The 13,760-nt window shown below is 26.5% G+C and overlaps 3 protein-coding genes across 6 annotated transcripts; 1 reads left to right on the top strand and 2 right to left on the bottom strand.

Moving 5' to 3' along the window:
• Positions 1 to 3,035: 3,035 nt before the first annotated feature.
• On the bottom strand, positions 3,036 to 5,954 carry LOC132906477 (transcription factor BTF3 homolog 4). Its single transcript, XM_060958710.1, has 4 exons — positions 5,701 to 5,954; positions 4,774 to 5,145; positions 3,969 to 4,095; positions 3,036 to 3,892 (listed from the first exon to the last, which is right to left on the bottom strand). The coding sequence occupies exons 1-3, from the start codon at positions 5,776 to 5,778 to the stop codon at positions 3,985 to 3,987; spliced, it is 561 nt and encodes a 186-aa protein (XP_060814693.1). The 5' UTR covers positions 5,779 to 5,954; the 3' UTR covers positions 3,036 to 3,892; positions 3,969 to 3,984.
• A 785-nt stretch (positions 5,955 to 6,739) lies between these two features.
• LOC132906433 (uncharacterized protein C2orf42) lies at positions 6,740 to 10,779 on the bottom strand. 4 transcript variants are annotated; one of them, XM_060958645.1, is made up of 7 exons: positions 10,534 to 10,779; positions 9,693 to 10,081; positions 9,290 to 9,613; positions 8,992 to 9,211; positions 8,719 to 8,915; positions 7,714 to 8,629; positions 6,740 to 7,602 (listed from the first exon to the last, which is right to left on the bottom strand). In XM_060958645.1, the coding sequence occupies exons 2-7, from the start codon at positions 10,077 to 10,079 to the stop codon at positions 7,433 to 7,435; spliced, it is 2,214 nt and encodes a 737-aa protein (XP_060814628.1). In that variant the 5' UTR covers positions 10,080 to 10,081; positions 10,534 to 10,779; the 3' UTR covers positions 6,740 to 7,432. The 4 variants fall into 4 exon arrangements, with proteins under 4 accessions (XP_060814628.1, XP_060814607.1, XP_060814597.1 ...); XM_060958624.1 differs by having other exon boundaries at positions 8,710 to 8,915; positions 10,524 to 10,775; XM_060958614.1 differs by having other exon boundaries at positions 8,710 to 8,915; positions 10,534 to 10,775.
• A 431-nt stretch (positions 10,780 to 11,210) lies between these two features.
• Positions 11,211 to 13,347, top strand: LOC132906469 (2-aminoethanethiol dioxygenase). The gene is made up of 3 exons (XM_060958697.1): positions 11,211 to 11,513; positions 11,706 to 12,042; positions 12,188 to 13,347. The coding sequence occupies exons 2-3, from the start codon at positions 11,743 to 11,745 to the stop codon at positions 12,578 to 12,580; spliced, it is 693 nt and encodes a 230-aa protein (XP_060814680.1). The 5' UTR covers positions 11,211 to 11,513; positions 11,706 to 11,742; the 3' UTR covers positions 12,581 to 13,347.
• The last annotated feature ends 413 nt before the right edge of the window (positions 13,348 to 13,760 follow it).

The raw sequence follows: 13,760 nt of genomic DNA, 5'->3' as shown, positions 1-13,760 counted from the left end.
AAATTCCGCTCACACAATAAAAAAATCAATACCGAGATGCTAAATGGATTTAAAACTTCATTTCGATTAGAAATTCTTCTTTAATTCTGATAAAAAAAATGTTTATTAAGGTAAATTTTATGTTTTTATATCATATAACTGTGTATACTATTTCTTGGATTGTAATATAAATAAGCTCTGTCAAATAAAGGAAAATATTGCGTTTAACCGAACTTGCTTATGTAACAACCCAATATTATACATTTTTCCGCGTATAATATAATGTTATTATACTCAAATTGCAGAAAATTACAATGATTAATTTTCTATTGTTAGATAAAATATTGACTTAAAGGTGTAAAATATTACCATTTTAGCTCTGTCAATCTATCTAATGAATTTATTTAAATTTTCGAAAGATATAGATCAAACATTATCTACACTTATCAATCACTATTAATTGGATTTTTTTAAATAATATCGATAGAACATTATTAACGTCGAAAATTGTATTATAATATTGTAAGAAATGAAACCATCGTAGCGTAAAACCATCAATTGCCTATTTGACGGGCAACGTCAACAACGTTCGACGTTCAACAAAATCCATAAATCTTATTAAAGTGTCTTCTCCAATGTAAGTCAGTACGCTTTACTTCAAAATAGAAGGACTTCTGAATTAATATGATATACATAGTAAAAACAAAGCTCTTTAAGATCTATCTCATCTCAAAAGATATCTCATAAAGCGAAGAACGTATATACAACGATAAAACGAGCTAAACGAATATCAACGGATACGAAGCGCTGCTTTTTTTTGCTGTTATCGGATCGCTGTACTTTTTATTGGCCAACAGAATAGGTTACAGTAAGTAAAAGGAAAAAGTTCCCGATGAAAATATCGCGGTAAGCCAAGGAAAAGCGGTGGAAGTTTTTCTTCGGTAAGATGTAAGCTTCGCGAAGTTTCTGAAAGAAAATATCCGTTAACGAGACATCGGTACAACGTGACCGAAACACATTCTCGAACTTTAAAGAATATCTTCACGGAAACCAATGTTACCATTATTCAAGAAAAAAAAAATTGAATGTGACAAAACAAAAGCAGATATAATTCTAAATTATTGTTATTGTACCGAACATCTTAGTATTGTATTATTTTCGAACAATTATTATTCTGAGATAACGTCTTCCAGTACTTAACTAAACACTAAGTAATGACTTTCTAATTTAATAAATTATATATATAATGTTTATGTAAATCAAAACGATTTTGTCTCTAGTATAATATCCGGATTGCAAAATATTCGGCTAAAATGACACTTTTTAGGGATTTGTAAGATCGCTGAAGCCGAAAATGAGAATCATTATTCACGGAAATAATGCGTAAAAAATTTCGATCAACCTGTTGACGTGTGACATCTTTATGGATTTTGACGATACCTCTCTTAAAATTTGATGTTCTTAACCTGCTGTATGGCTTATACATGGCTTACACTTATACATCGTATATTGGATCGTGATTATTGGATTAGGCTTGAATTATCTTTTATTTTCCGGCCACCTTAGGGCCGTGATCACGCAAAAAAAGATAAGCAGTAAGTTAAATTGGCATTTGGAGCACTGGCATTAACTGTTATCATTTGTTTCGCCGCTTATCGCTTACCATTCTGTATGATCATGATTTTACGTGGATTTATACAGTTAAAAGTGTTAAGAAGGCCTTTATTGATCAAATACCATAAGGCCGAATTTTCAAAACCGTTCATTTCCGTGAAAAATAACCATTAAAATAATTATAAAAAAATCATTTTCGACTTTAGCGGCGTAAAATAACCCCGAAAAGACACATTCAGTTCAAAGTTCTTGCAGCTCGGATACTATACTTTATCCAAGATTTTTATCACATAAATAATACAGTGGTAATTAAATGTTTCCGATCAAAATATAATTTTATTATATCGTTACAAAAAAGTTTCTGAAAATAAAAGAAGCTTTCAGCAGTCGTATTTATGTATTTTGTTTTTAAAGAAGAAACTTCGTACAAAATTGATTGAATACTTTATTAAAATCAATTATTTTTTAATATCAGAATAATTACACAATACATTATTTACTAACAAAGATATATATGATAAAGATTATCAAATTTAATCCTTCAAACTATTAATAATAAATTCATGTAATTCATATAAACTGTATTTCAGTTGCACATAATTAACAGATAACGGTATTTATAATATGTAATATAAATACAATTAGGTGATATCATTGCATAAAAAGAAATGCACTATAAAGTTCTGCAATATTACATAATATACAATCTTGATCTTTTTTAAGATGAAGTTACAAACTTGAATTTAAAATTCTTAAAGAGTCTAATGAAATTTCTAATGAAGATTCTAATGAAATCAGTCAGAACTTATTGTTTTTGATTTGGAATCAAAACGGAAATCTTTTAAATCTGAACCAAATATAACAAAGTATAAATATAAAAAAGATAATAAATTGAAATTAGAAGAAATCATTTAAATTTTAAACCTACTAAATAGATGAATTTGAGTGGATAAAAAACGAGTACTTGATCAAACCAATTACTACTAGTCAATTTATTCACATTTGTTATCCTGTGTCTAGTAGATATATATTGTTACGTTATATTATTATTTAGCATGTAAACCACTTTTATATTTTGAATAGTAGCTTAAAATAAGAATAGCCTTAAATGGTAAATTAATAATCAAAATAACTTTATACTGTGTTTATTTGTTCGTTTATTTTATAATGAACATCATGGCTATCGAGACATATACAAATAGTTGCCAAATAAATGTTACTTCTGCTAAATGATATAAGAAAACTGTACAATAAAAGGAAATCAATATTTTTGTGCTCAAGATATAGTTAATAAAAATTTTTAAAATGTTACCTCCATTATATTCTTTTTAATCTGCGTCATAATTGATTAAAAGAAACACTAAATATTTGAAAGAAATGAACATAATTATAGTTACAAACAGTGTGAAATAGAAATTGTTAATGGAAAATGCTAAGAAAGATTGTTACTATACAGAGAGTACTTATATTTTCATAATTACAGTTATTACAGATCTATTCTATGGATGAGAAGATATAAATATCGGCAAAGTACGACTATAGTTATTCAGAGAACATGAATTTTAAGTAGAAAACCGCATTTCCAGCAAATGAATTTATTTCATAGATTACATTACAAAATATTACACCTCATTTTTTCACGCTGGAACACTATTGCAAAAAACTATCCTTATCCGTATATCAATTTCGATTAAAATAGAGGTGCATCAGTACTTCGCGCGTCTTTTTTTTCTACAATGCATATAAACTTCTTTCCCCTATACTGCGAATAGGCGGAAAGCTATTATTATCTCTTGCCGGAATTTCATTTCGCTCTCTATTTATATTTCTATAAATTCTTTGAGTTTACTCTCGACAAGTAAAAACACATTGCGAACACAATGTGAGACAATGAAAAAGATATGATCGTATTATATGATCATAATAAAAATTATAAATTCACGTTCATGTCGCGCTTCACGTGAATGAATATTCGAATTAAGTGTCAAAAATTCAAACACCATTCGTCATTCGCACATAATATTAAAAAATATTAATTTAGGGAAAGTAAGATCATTTTAGCTGTTTCAAAGCAAAGTCTACCTTTTAGCAAATGCAACAAAGTAAAGAACATTGTCTGTAGAAACTTTTGATTTCTGTAACAGTCTTTTTTATTTCTTGTTAACTGTTACTCATATAGCATTATTATAGTGTATGTCAAATATTTATAACGTATGTATAGTGATACTTCGTTTATGCATTGCTTTTGCAACTTGTATTACTCGACTTGTCAATTACAACTGTTGGTTGTATGAAATAGCTGTAAAAAAAAGAAAAGAATCAATTTTATTTTTGTTTAACAGTTTAATTCATGTGAGTTCGCGCTAGAAAATTACCTTGTTACTGAACACTTTAAGCTTCAGGTGTAGCTAAGGGGGCTTCTTTCTTTTCATCAATCGTAACAGCTTCTTTTTTGTCACCAGCTGCTTTATCATTTTCATCCACTTCCTTTTTTGCAGCAACCTTAAATGTATGTATTTATATATGTACATTCAACAATAATGTAAAAGATCTCCAAATAATAAAAAACTTTATAATCTTTTCTAACTAAAATGATCTTACAAATAACATAATATAAATGTCCAAATAAAAAATCTATGAAAACATTGTCAATAGCAGATTTAATTGTATTTTTACACCCTTCATTTTTTACATGTTTGTAAAAAAACAAAGAAAGAGATATGTTAAATTATTATGATACATATACATTACATTTACATATCTACATATAAATCAAATGTTATACAAATGAAATATGTTTCGTGAATTGTTTAGAATAATTTTAGACTAATATTTATATAACTTATATGCAACATTTTAAAAAATCTACAAGATATGAAATATAATTTTAAAACATTAATCCATATGACCTAATTCCTACATTACAATTAAAATTTAAGATGTTATTAAAACATCGTGAACTATTATTCCAATCTATATAAGTTTCATATTTTATAATCCATTAAGAATTATTTTAGCTACGCATGATACATTGTATCCCTAATATACTTCTTGTAGTTTTCTATATTTATATATAAATTTTAAAGCTTCAAACACATAACAGTTAATATTATTTAGTTATAATATTTAATATTAAGTTAACAGTTATTTTATTTAATATTATTTAGATTGATTCATTACCTCCTCTTTGCTAGCTTCATCAAAGTTCTCCACTAAATCTGGCACCTCATCATCTTCTTCCAAGGTTGATTTACCAACTGTGCTTCCAGAAACTGTACTTGCTAGTCGTTTCAACTGTGTAACACCTTCAGGACCCAGCTGACTTATTATTCCCGGTAACATGTCAGTTATTTGTTTATTCTCACCATGACCAGTAATGGCAAATGTGTTAGCAGATAAACTAGCTTGAGCTTTTGGATTATTGAAGTGGATGACAGTACCATCATCCTTAATCATATTAACCTCCTCTATACCAGGAATTGTATTCACAGACAACTTTTTTAAACAACTTTGTAACTTCTTATCATCTGTAGCAGCAGTAGCATGAACAACCTAAAAATATATTGACTATAATTAAATATTAATAGATTGCATATATATGTATATGTAGATAGATATATTGTTCAGTTAATAAAATTTCTTTCTTGTAAATTCTTATACTCCATTACAGTATATCCATAAAGAATATAAAGATTCAGTTTCTATTGAAATTATAAACATTATGATATTAATAATTCTAATCTGTATTAATATAAAATGTAAAATTAAAATCGAACTTAAACTTGGAGTATGAGAAAACTACAAAATTAAATCAAATGACATAGTAAAAGTAGAAAATGGAAATCAAAAGGACAACATTGTATCTAAGAAACACGTGAGAGTAATTTAGTTAAGCATTTAAAATGCGTCTTGCACGAACTACAAAGCTTTGGTATCGTACAAGAACAGCAATTGGTGATCGTGAGACGAACAACACTTTTCAGAAGTAGGAAAATCATTTAAATGACACTTGAAATATACACTTTCGTAAACTTTTAAATTCACGACACGCCAACAGTCCTAAGAATTCTGTGAACTTGTGTTAACTTTCGAAATAAATCTATATACCTTCTTCTTGCGTCGGGGTGTTCCCTTACCGCCGATTCGTACTTGAGCTTGAAGCTTCTTCAACTTTTCAGGATTCATATTAACTTGTCTATACGATGATCACAATTCTTAGATCGTTAGTCACCAAGCTTCGACAAGCTACAAATCTGACGCGAAGTTTTATACGATAAAATGAGCTAAACGTAACCGGCAAGCAGACACGTGCTCTCTGTTCGCCGAAAGGGTCGAGAAAATGGAAGTGTACGCTTCCTTAGCTCTCTACGTCAGAGATAGCTTCCGGCAGGGCAATGCTTCCGTTTGAATCTTAACTCAAAATACTGCACCGATTAATTGTGAATCTTATTGTTCGTACATAAAGTATGTATAAGACGATTCGATAAATTGAAATTTCTTGCGAAACATTTTGCTAAGCCAAAAGACTTTGTTTTATCTACAGTACACCATTTCAACAATAGTTCGTCTGAACATGGAGGTTATGGAAATCATCACGTTACAATATACAACTTCGAAGAAAAAAGACTTTATAAATGATCTTATAATAGAATTTGGAAATGTTATATTATGAAATTTGAAAATAACAATATAATTTGGTTGAAATAAAGTACCAAATAAATGTAACAATGGAAAACTGCCCGAGTTATTCAAGAATTGATCAAATTTATTACAACGTACGGCGCGAATGTGAACTTCAAAATTAAAAACTGTTAATTATATTTTATATTTAATTATATTTGACATAACTTGTGTCTGCTTATATAAATACGACAATGGAGGAAGATATATGCTACACTACAAACTACAATTACTTAAAACTTTGTTATTAAAACATTTTTATATTATGTTTCTTAATAACAATTGTTACATGTGTACATTAACATATGAAGACGGACTTAAGACAGTTCTACGTTTCAAAGTACTATAAGAATGATATTTTTGTTATATAATCATATAAATTATATTGTATTGTATATGTTCAATGAAACTCTATAGTTATTTAAAATTTAAAGGACATATTGAAGAAAAAAAATGTAACTACAAATATTTTAGATACATAATTTATTTTAAGATTCAAACAAAGCAAGTTTCGTTAAATAATGTAAATACGTTTTGGTTCTTACATAACAGCATTTGATCTAAAGTATATATTTACAATATATCACATTCTTATACAATAATAATTTAGCACACTGTTCACAGTAATAATAACATAATCTTTGCTATATTTACGTCCAATAAATTAATTAACAAATATATTGTATCATGTATTCATTCAATGCACAAAAGATACTGATTTTGCAATACGATATAATATAATCATTTTCTATATCATGAAAATATGAATCATTTATTCTATAAGAAATCTTTATTTCTCTAATGTTTACCTTTATAAAAGGATACAATAAAATAAGATCAGTCTTTAATTCTTTAAAATTAATTTAGAAACTATTTCCAAACAAAAATTGCTTACAGGTTCTTTAATCACATTCTGTAAAATAATAAAAAAGTATAATGTGATGGAATCACATTGTTTAAAGCATTCTTTTCATTGCCATTTTTTAACAAAAATTTTATATACTAAATTATTTAGTATTCAAAATATAGCAAATTACTTATGAAATGATTTTTAGTTTGTTTTTGTCCAGTGATAACATTTTCTCAAAAGATCTTGTATCTTATTTGATCAATAATAGGAAAGTGGAAATTTGATAATATAAATACAAATATACAAAATTTAATAATTTTTTAGTAGGGCTATTTTCCTCCATCTATGGTTTGTCTCATTTTTTACATGACCAAATTCAAATCTAATTCTAAGTTCACCAATTTTTGATATTGGTAAAATATCTGGTATCCATTCTATCAAAAATGGTGTTGGTTCAACTTGATTTGGAGAAGTATTTCCTGCAAAGTAAAATGAAATATTTTTTTGTGATGCTAATAGATGATTAATATTTTTTTAAACATTTAGTAATTTGTAAACTATATTTTTTTATACATATATTTAATACTTACCAACTTTCAAATACGTTTTTAATTCTAAGGGTTTAATTAATGCGTTATTATTGGTTTTTTTGTATCGATCTATTTCCGTTTCTTCTCTTTTATACAATTCATATGTACCATCCGCGTTTTGAACAAAACTTCTTGTGATTTCCAAAGGTATAAGAGGCGTCTCAAAAATACTTTTGACATGTAAAATATTAGTAATTTGCCACGTATATTTGGTAAATGTACCTAACGGTACACCGTCTTTTCTAACAAATGCCGTTGTTGAATTTGGCAAACGTTTCTTTTTGCCACCACATGATATCCGTTCTCGCAAACAATCAAAAAATATTTGTGGTACATGAAATACTAAAGGATCTGGTTTTCCATCGAATTGAAAATGCATAGTTTGGTTTATTCTTTCTGTTATCGATGCAAGCCATTTGATAAAAGGCAAATTTATATTAGCTTCATCCAAATCTTCGCAAGGATTTTGATACTTCTTAACAATATGTAATTTTGTTTTAGCTTTTCTTGGTTCTATTGAACTTAAATTATTCAGACTTGTGGTATTTGTGCTTGTTGGTTTGTCGTCTCTTTTTCGCTTTGTTGAAATTGGCTGTGTTATACTATTACTTTCCGTACTTGATATACTGCCAGTATCATATTGTATTAACATGTTTTTATCTACTATTTTTACACCAGTAGTATTTGAAACAGTATTAGTATCAATTATTTTCATGTTATTTACATCTAAAATGGCATTTGTATCAAGAACTTTCAATGTTCCAGTATTTAATATCTTTATATTATCATTTAATATATATTGGCTATTATTAAGCACATTATATTTAGAATCCATGCTTGTCTGATCATCCATTATCTTAACGGTATTTCCACCAAGTTGTACACCATTTTCATTAATTACTTCTAAATTATTCACCTAAATTTCAAAACAATTTTAATATTTTAAATCGTCTTCCTATGTTATATAAGCAAGCAAGTAATGTAATAAAATCTTACTTGTGATACCATATTATTATCTTCTAATAAGGTACGATCACATTCTACTCCAATATTTTCAACAATACTATGTGGTAGAATTGTAGACTCTAAATTCATTGAATCCAAATCTAATCTATTTCCATCTAAGCTTTGAACTGTTAAAGTGTCATCTCGAAATATTAAAAGATGTGTATCTGTATCATCCGTAGTTAAACCATCAAGATCTATTTTAGATATATTTTGTAATATAAATATCTTGTTATACTAAGTTCAAACTATAAATAACAGAAATCTTCTCACCAATGCCTACTATTTTATCTTGTTCATCATTTTGTAACACTGTTGTTAGTGGTTTTGATACACTTAAATCATTCTGATCTAAGTTAATATAATAACTAAATTCTTCTGATAATTTTGTATCGCTAGCAAATGCACAAATACAAGCATAAAAATGTACACAACGCTTATTCTGAGAATACTGTGCTACATCTGGTTTGTCTCCTATTGTTTTCCCTATTCCCTAAATTAATTATTGGTACTGTGAATAATATTCTTAGTTATAAATAATACAAGTTTAACTTGTTTTACTGATACTTACTTTAAATGTGGAACAAGAACAAAAATAACGATGTTCAATTCTATCTTTCAATTTTGTAACAAAGAGAGAAAAATGAAGGTAACCTAATGGATGTTTTGGTGAAGCTTTGCATTTGACTGCCATTATATTTTTGGACACTCGTTGTACTAAAGGCCCTGAAGTTTCAGTAGCAAGTAACCAAATTTCTTGTTTCATTTCATTATTTACATTTAAAGATGATAGAATAGAGTTCCTTAAAGTTAATGGCTGTGCCTCTGCATAGCATCTTAAGGCAGCCTGTATATGTTGACATGCAGAGACAGGCGTATCGGACGAATTCTTTTCCTATAAGAGAAGGGTATTAAAGTTTTATTAATATTAAACTAACTATTATTATTGAAAATTATATTATTTTGAAACTTACATGACATTTAAGAACACTAGTATCAAAACTTCTTTCACAACTATCAACAAAACATAACGCAGTGGATTGTGAAATAAGTGTTATCATTTCATTAGAAATTGTGGCATTTATCAGTGGTAATTGAACAAATCCACGATAATCTGGGCCTTTATCACGTACTCTAACAGAAAAAACTTGGGCAGTTGTGCCCGTAATAAGCTTACATGCTTCTGTTGATAGTTTCCTTTTTTCACCAGGTTCCTTAAATACAGCATCACAATATTTGTTTTTACAACACAAACCACGAGATCCATTATAAGTTCCACATTTTGGGCATTTACGAATTCCACGTAATGTAGCTTTACCTAAGTCAGATAATAACTTCCTCAAACGCTCCTCATTAGACATAGCTAAAAAATGTTATATTTGATTAGTAATATATAGAATCACCTTATCAAATAATAATGTATGTTTTCAGAATAGGTTTGATTAATTTAATTTTAGATATTATTTTTTTTGATGCTATATTATTGTAATTTTTAATAATAATATCAATTATTATATAAATATAATATGAATTAGATCTGTTTTTGAGCTTCATATTTATACATTCTAAAAATATTGCTATAAACATTTGACATTATAATTGTTAATACAAACCTCTATAATATACAATATGCAGAGATCATTGAATAAAAGAAATAAATAGCATTTATATTTTTAGATTATGAAAAGCTAATTAAAAAAATATTAAATTAAGGGAACATTTTTACCAAACACTGAAGCATTGTTTTACATGACACATTTTGCTAATTCTAATTGGTATAGAAATTAAAGGTATTAAACTTTTACCTGCTCCTACCTTTTACAACAGAATTAATGTTTATAATAGGAGAAAAAGTTATGTACTAATAATTATATTATAGAAAAGTTTGCTTCTGATAGTAAATAAATAAAGCTCATCTCAATGTTAAATTGCTAGCATTTACGATAGAGGGCATTACTCTCTCTGCAACATTAACCCAAATTCACAGAATCAAATAATTTTCCAATTATTCTTAATTCATAACATTACTGTAAAATAAAAATAGTTCATATTTATTAAAATGTTGTAATATTCGTTATGTCGTACGAACTTAAATTATTTATAATAATTGTAAAACTTTATTATTTTTCTGATAATTAAAATATTCTCACACTTTCATCTTTCTATTATTTCGTTAAATATATACGTAGATATAATTAAAAAACACCATTCCTTCTAAAATTATATCTAACATGTAATGTATGTGAGAAAACATTTTTATGGCTATGTTTTTTTAAACATTTAAAAGTTATATTTTCTTTATTTATCTATTTATTGCGGTAAAAAATTAGTTAACTACAAAAAATATCTTATTCAAATATTCAAATAAATTTTTATACATTAGTATTCATTCGTATTATCTCTGATATTACACATTTAATGTAAAAACAAAATAAAAAGATCACTTAAGTAGTGTTTTAAATTTCGGAACTTCACTCATATTCATGTTTACAATGTCATCTGTATTGGTATTAAGTCACATAGCCATGTTTAGCAAAGTTTTGTATCAGACGTAAAGTATCTGTAGGGACCAGATTAATTAAAGAATAATCAATTAATAACGTGTATTATTCTTTAAAAAGTGGTAGAGACGTGTTAATTAAAAAACTATAGAACGTATGATAAAACATAAAAATACACAATTTATTTAACTTGTAAATATGAAACAACTTTCAACAACATCGACCAACCTAATTTAACGAAGTTTTAAAAGAAAAGATTGAACGTAAATAATATTTGTGTGCAAGAATTGAATGGTATTTACTAAAATATTTACTTGATTTAAGCGATTAGCATGTTTTTTCCGTAGTAAACTTTCAATGTTATAATTATTAAGGTTACGTGTTACTAATTTTTAACAAAATCTTGAAATTACATATTATATCTATATACATATCTTAAGATCTTTTAAGTGTGTTACTGATATATTAATATGATTTGTACAAAAGGTGAATTCATAGAAATTGTGTTATAAAGTAAATAAATATGACGGCAGCAATTAAAACGTTATGGAAGCAAGCATTAAATACATTTGAAGAACGTAGTAATGTTGGATTTAAGCTTTGTCAAAAGAACTTTGACAAATTGCGGTACTTGATGAACAAGATTACAGCCGAAGATGTAAATTTAAATAAACAGATCCTTGATTTTATTCAAGTACAGCATGCTCCGATGTGGGTAATTGATATATTTGAAAATAAAGACTTTGCTATTTCAATTTTTATATTGAAACATGGATTTACAATGCCAATACATGATCATCCTGGAATGTATGGATTTTTAAAGGTATGATATAAATATAATTTTAGTCATATATATTGTACCATAATTAATAATATATATTATTAATAATTATATATATATATATCAATTTCTGATTTTATTTTAAAATTATATAGGATTAAAATTTTTACTGTACTTTAAAATATAGGTAATCAGTGGTGTAGTTCAAGTAAACAATTATACTTTGAAGCCAAATGAGGATCATACAATCAGATTAAACAAAGAAGTAATGGCATATAGACATAAACAAATATCATTACACAGCAATTCACCTGCTTGTACTCTTACACCAAGAGACAAAAATTTACATGAAATTACATGTATTGAAGGACCCGCCGCATTCTTGGATATACTTAGTCCTCCATATGATGTAGATGATTCTGGAAAAGGTCCAAGACCATGTACATTTTTCAAAACTGTTAGTAGTTCCAAGCTATGTACAGATTCAGATATAGTGGAAGAAGTTAAATTGGTGGTTATTGAAGGTCCACCAGATTTTTATTCTGGAAGCCTTAAATACACAGGACCACCTTTAATGTGACCTGAAGTATCCAAAAATATTTCTTGTTCTGTTTGTTAAAAAGTTTTGTATTTTATTGACTTAATTTACAATTGTAATTATATTATAAACTTTTAAGGATATTTAAATTTCAATTGAATGTATAATATTGGTGTTTATTTCTTGTACTTTTTTGCAGATATGGAAGTTTATGAATACATATATATTGTTTAGATAAACTCCATATATAAAAGTGATATAAAAAATTTATATTTTATAATATTAGTTTATAGTGGATATAGCTTATTTTTATTTATTATGGATTTTGTACTGAAATTGGATGTAATTTCTAATCTATGACTCTGCATTTTTATTGACTTTTTGTATACAAAAATGTTATCTGTATAAAAATTACCAATGTGAAATGATTACATTATATTTACTATTTCGTTGATACATAGAATAAAGATGTAAACAAAGAATGTATTATAATACATTTTACATGTAATGCGTGATAAACAAAGGCATATGATAATTATTGAATAAAAACAAAAATTTTAATTGTATAAAAAATATATACTTACTTATATTACATAATATTTAAGAAATAGGTTTATCACATCTATTGTAAAAAGATATGCATTATATTTTGATGTATATGTTATAATCCTTTCAGTTTAATTGTCTACATAGTTCTTACAGACCAAGAAATTCAATCTTCTCAAAATAATTAATATTTCTAAAATATATACTATATTGTACTTAATACAATTTACAAATAGCTTAATAATAAATATATTTATATATCATACAGTCTTTCTTAAAATATTCCTGTGATACCAGAGTTTTCATTATATATTTATTCTATTTTATTAATGGTGATGATTATATTGTTACAAACGAATATATCTTTTATCATTTAAAAAAAGGCCACAATTTTATATGTAAAAAATTGTAAATTTAAATATTTAACTTATTGAATAAAGATATTTTTTAATTTGTTTTGAATGAATATTTAAAACATAATGACAGTAATAACTTAAATATTAAATATTAATTATAATTTATCTGGTGAACTTAAAAAATTATAAGTGATAAGTTAGTTAATTTATTGGTTATTTATATTTATTAAGGTATAAAAAAACACGGTTTATTGATTTAAATTGATATTTACTAATTTCTTATATCTACAGCAAATAAAGCATTTACATAAAATAAACTT

This window comes from Bombus pascuorum, chromosome 1, assembly GCF_905332965.1.
Source record: "Bombus pascuorum chromosome 1, iyBomPasc1.1, whole genome shotgun sequence".
Lineage (NCBI taxonomy): Eukaryota > Metazoa > Arthropoda > Insecta > Hymenoptera > Apidae > Bombus > Bombus pascuorum.
The sequence above is the reverse complement of the archived record's forward strand: the minus strand, read 5'-3'. Positions and strand labels throughout refer to the sequence as shown.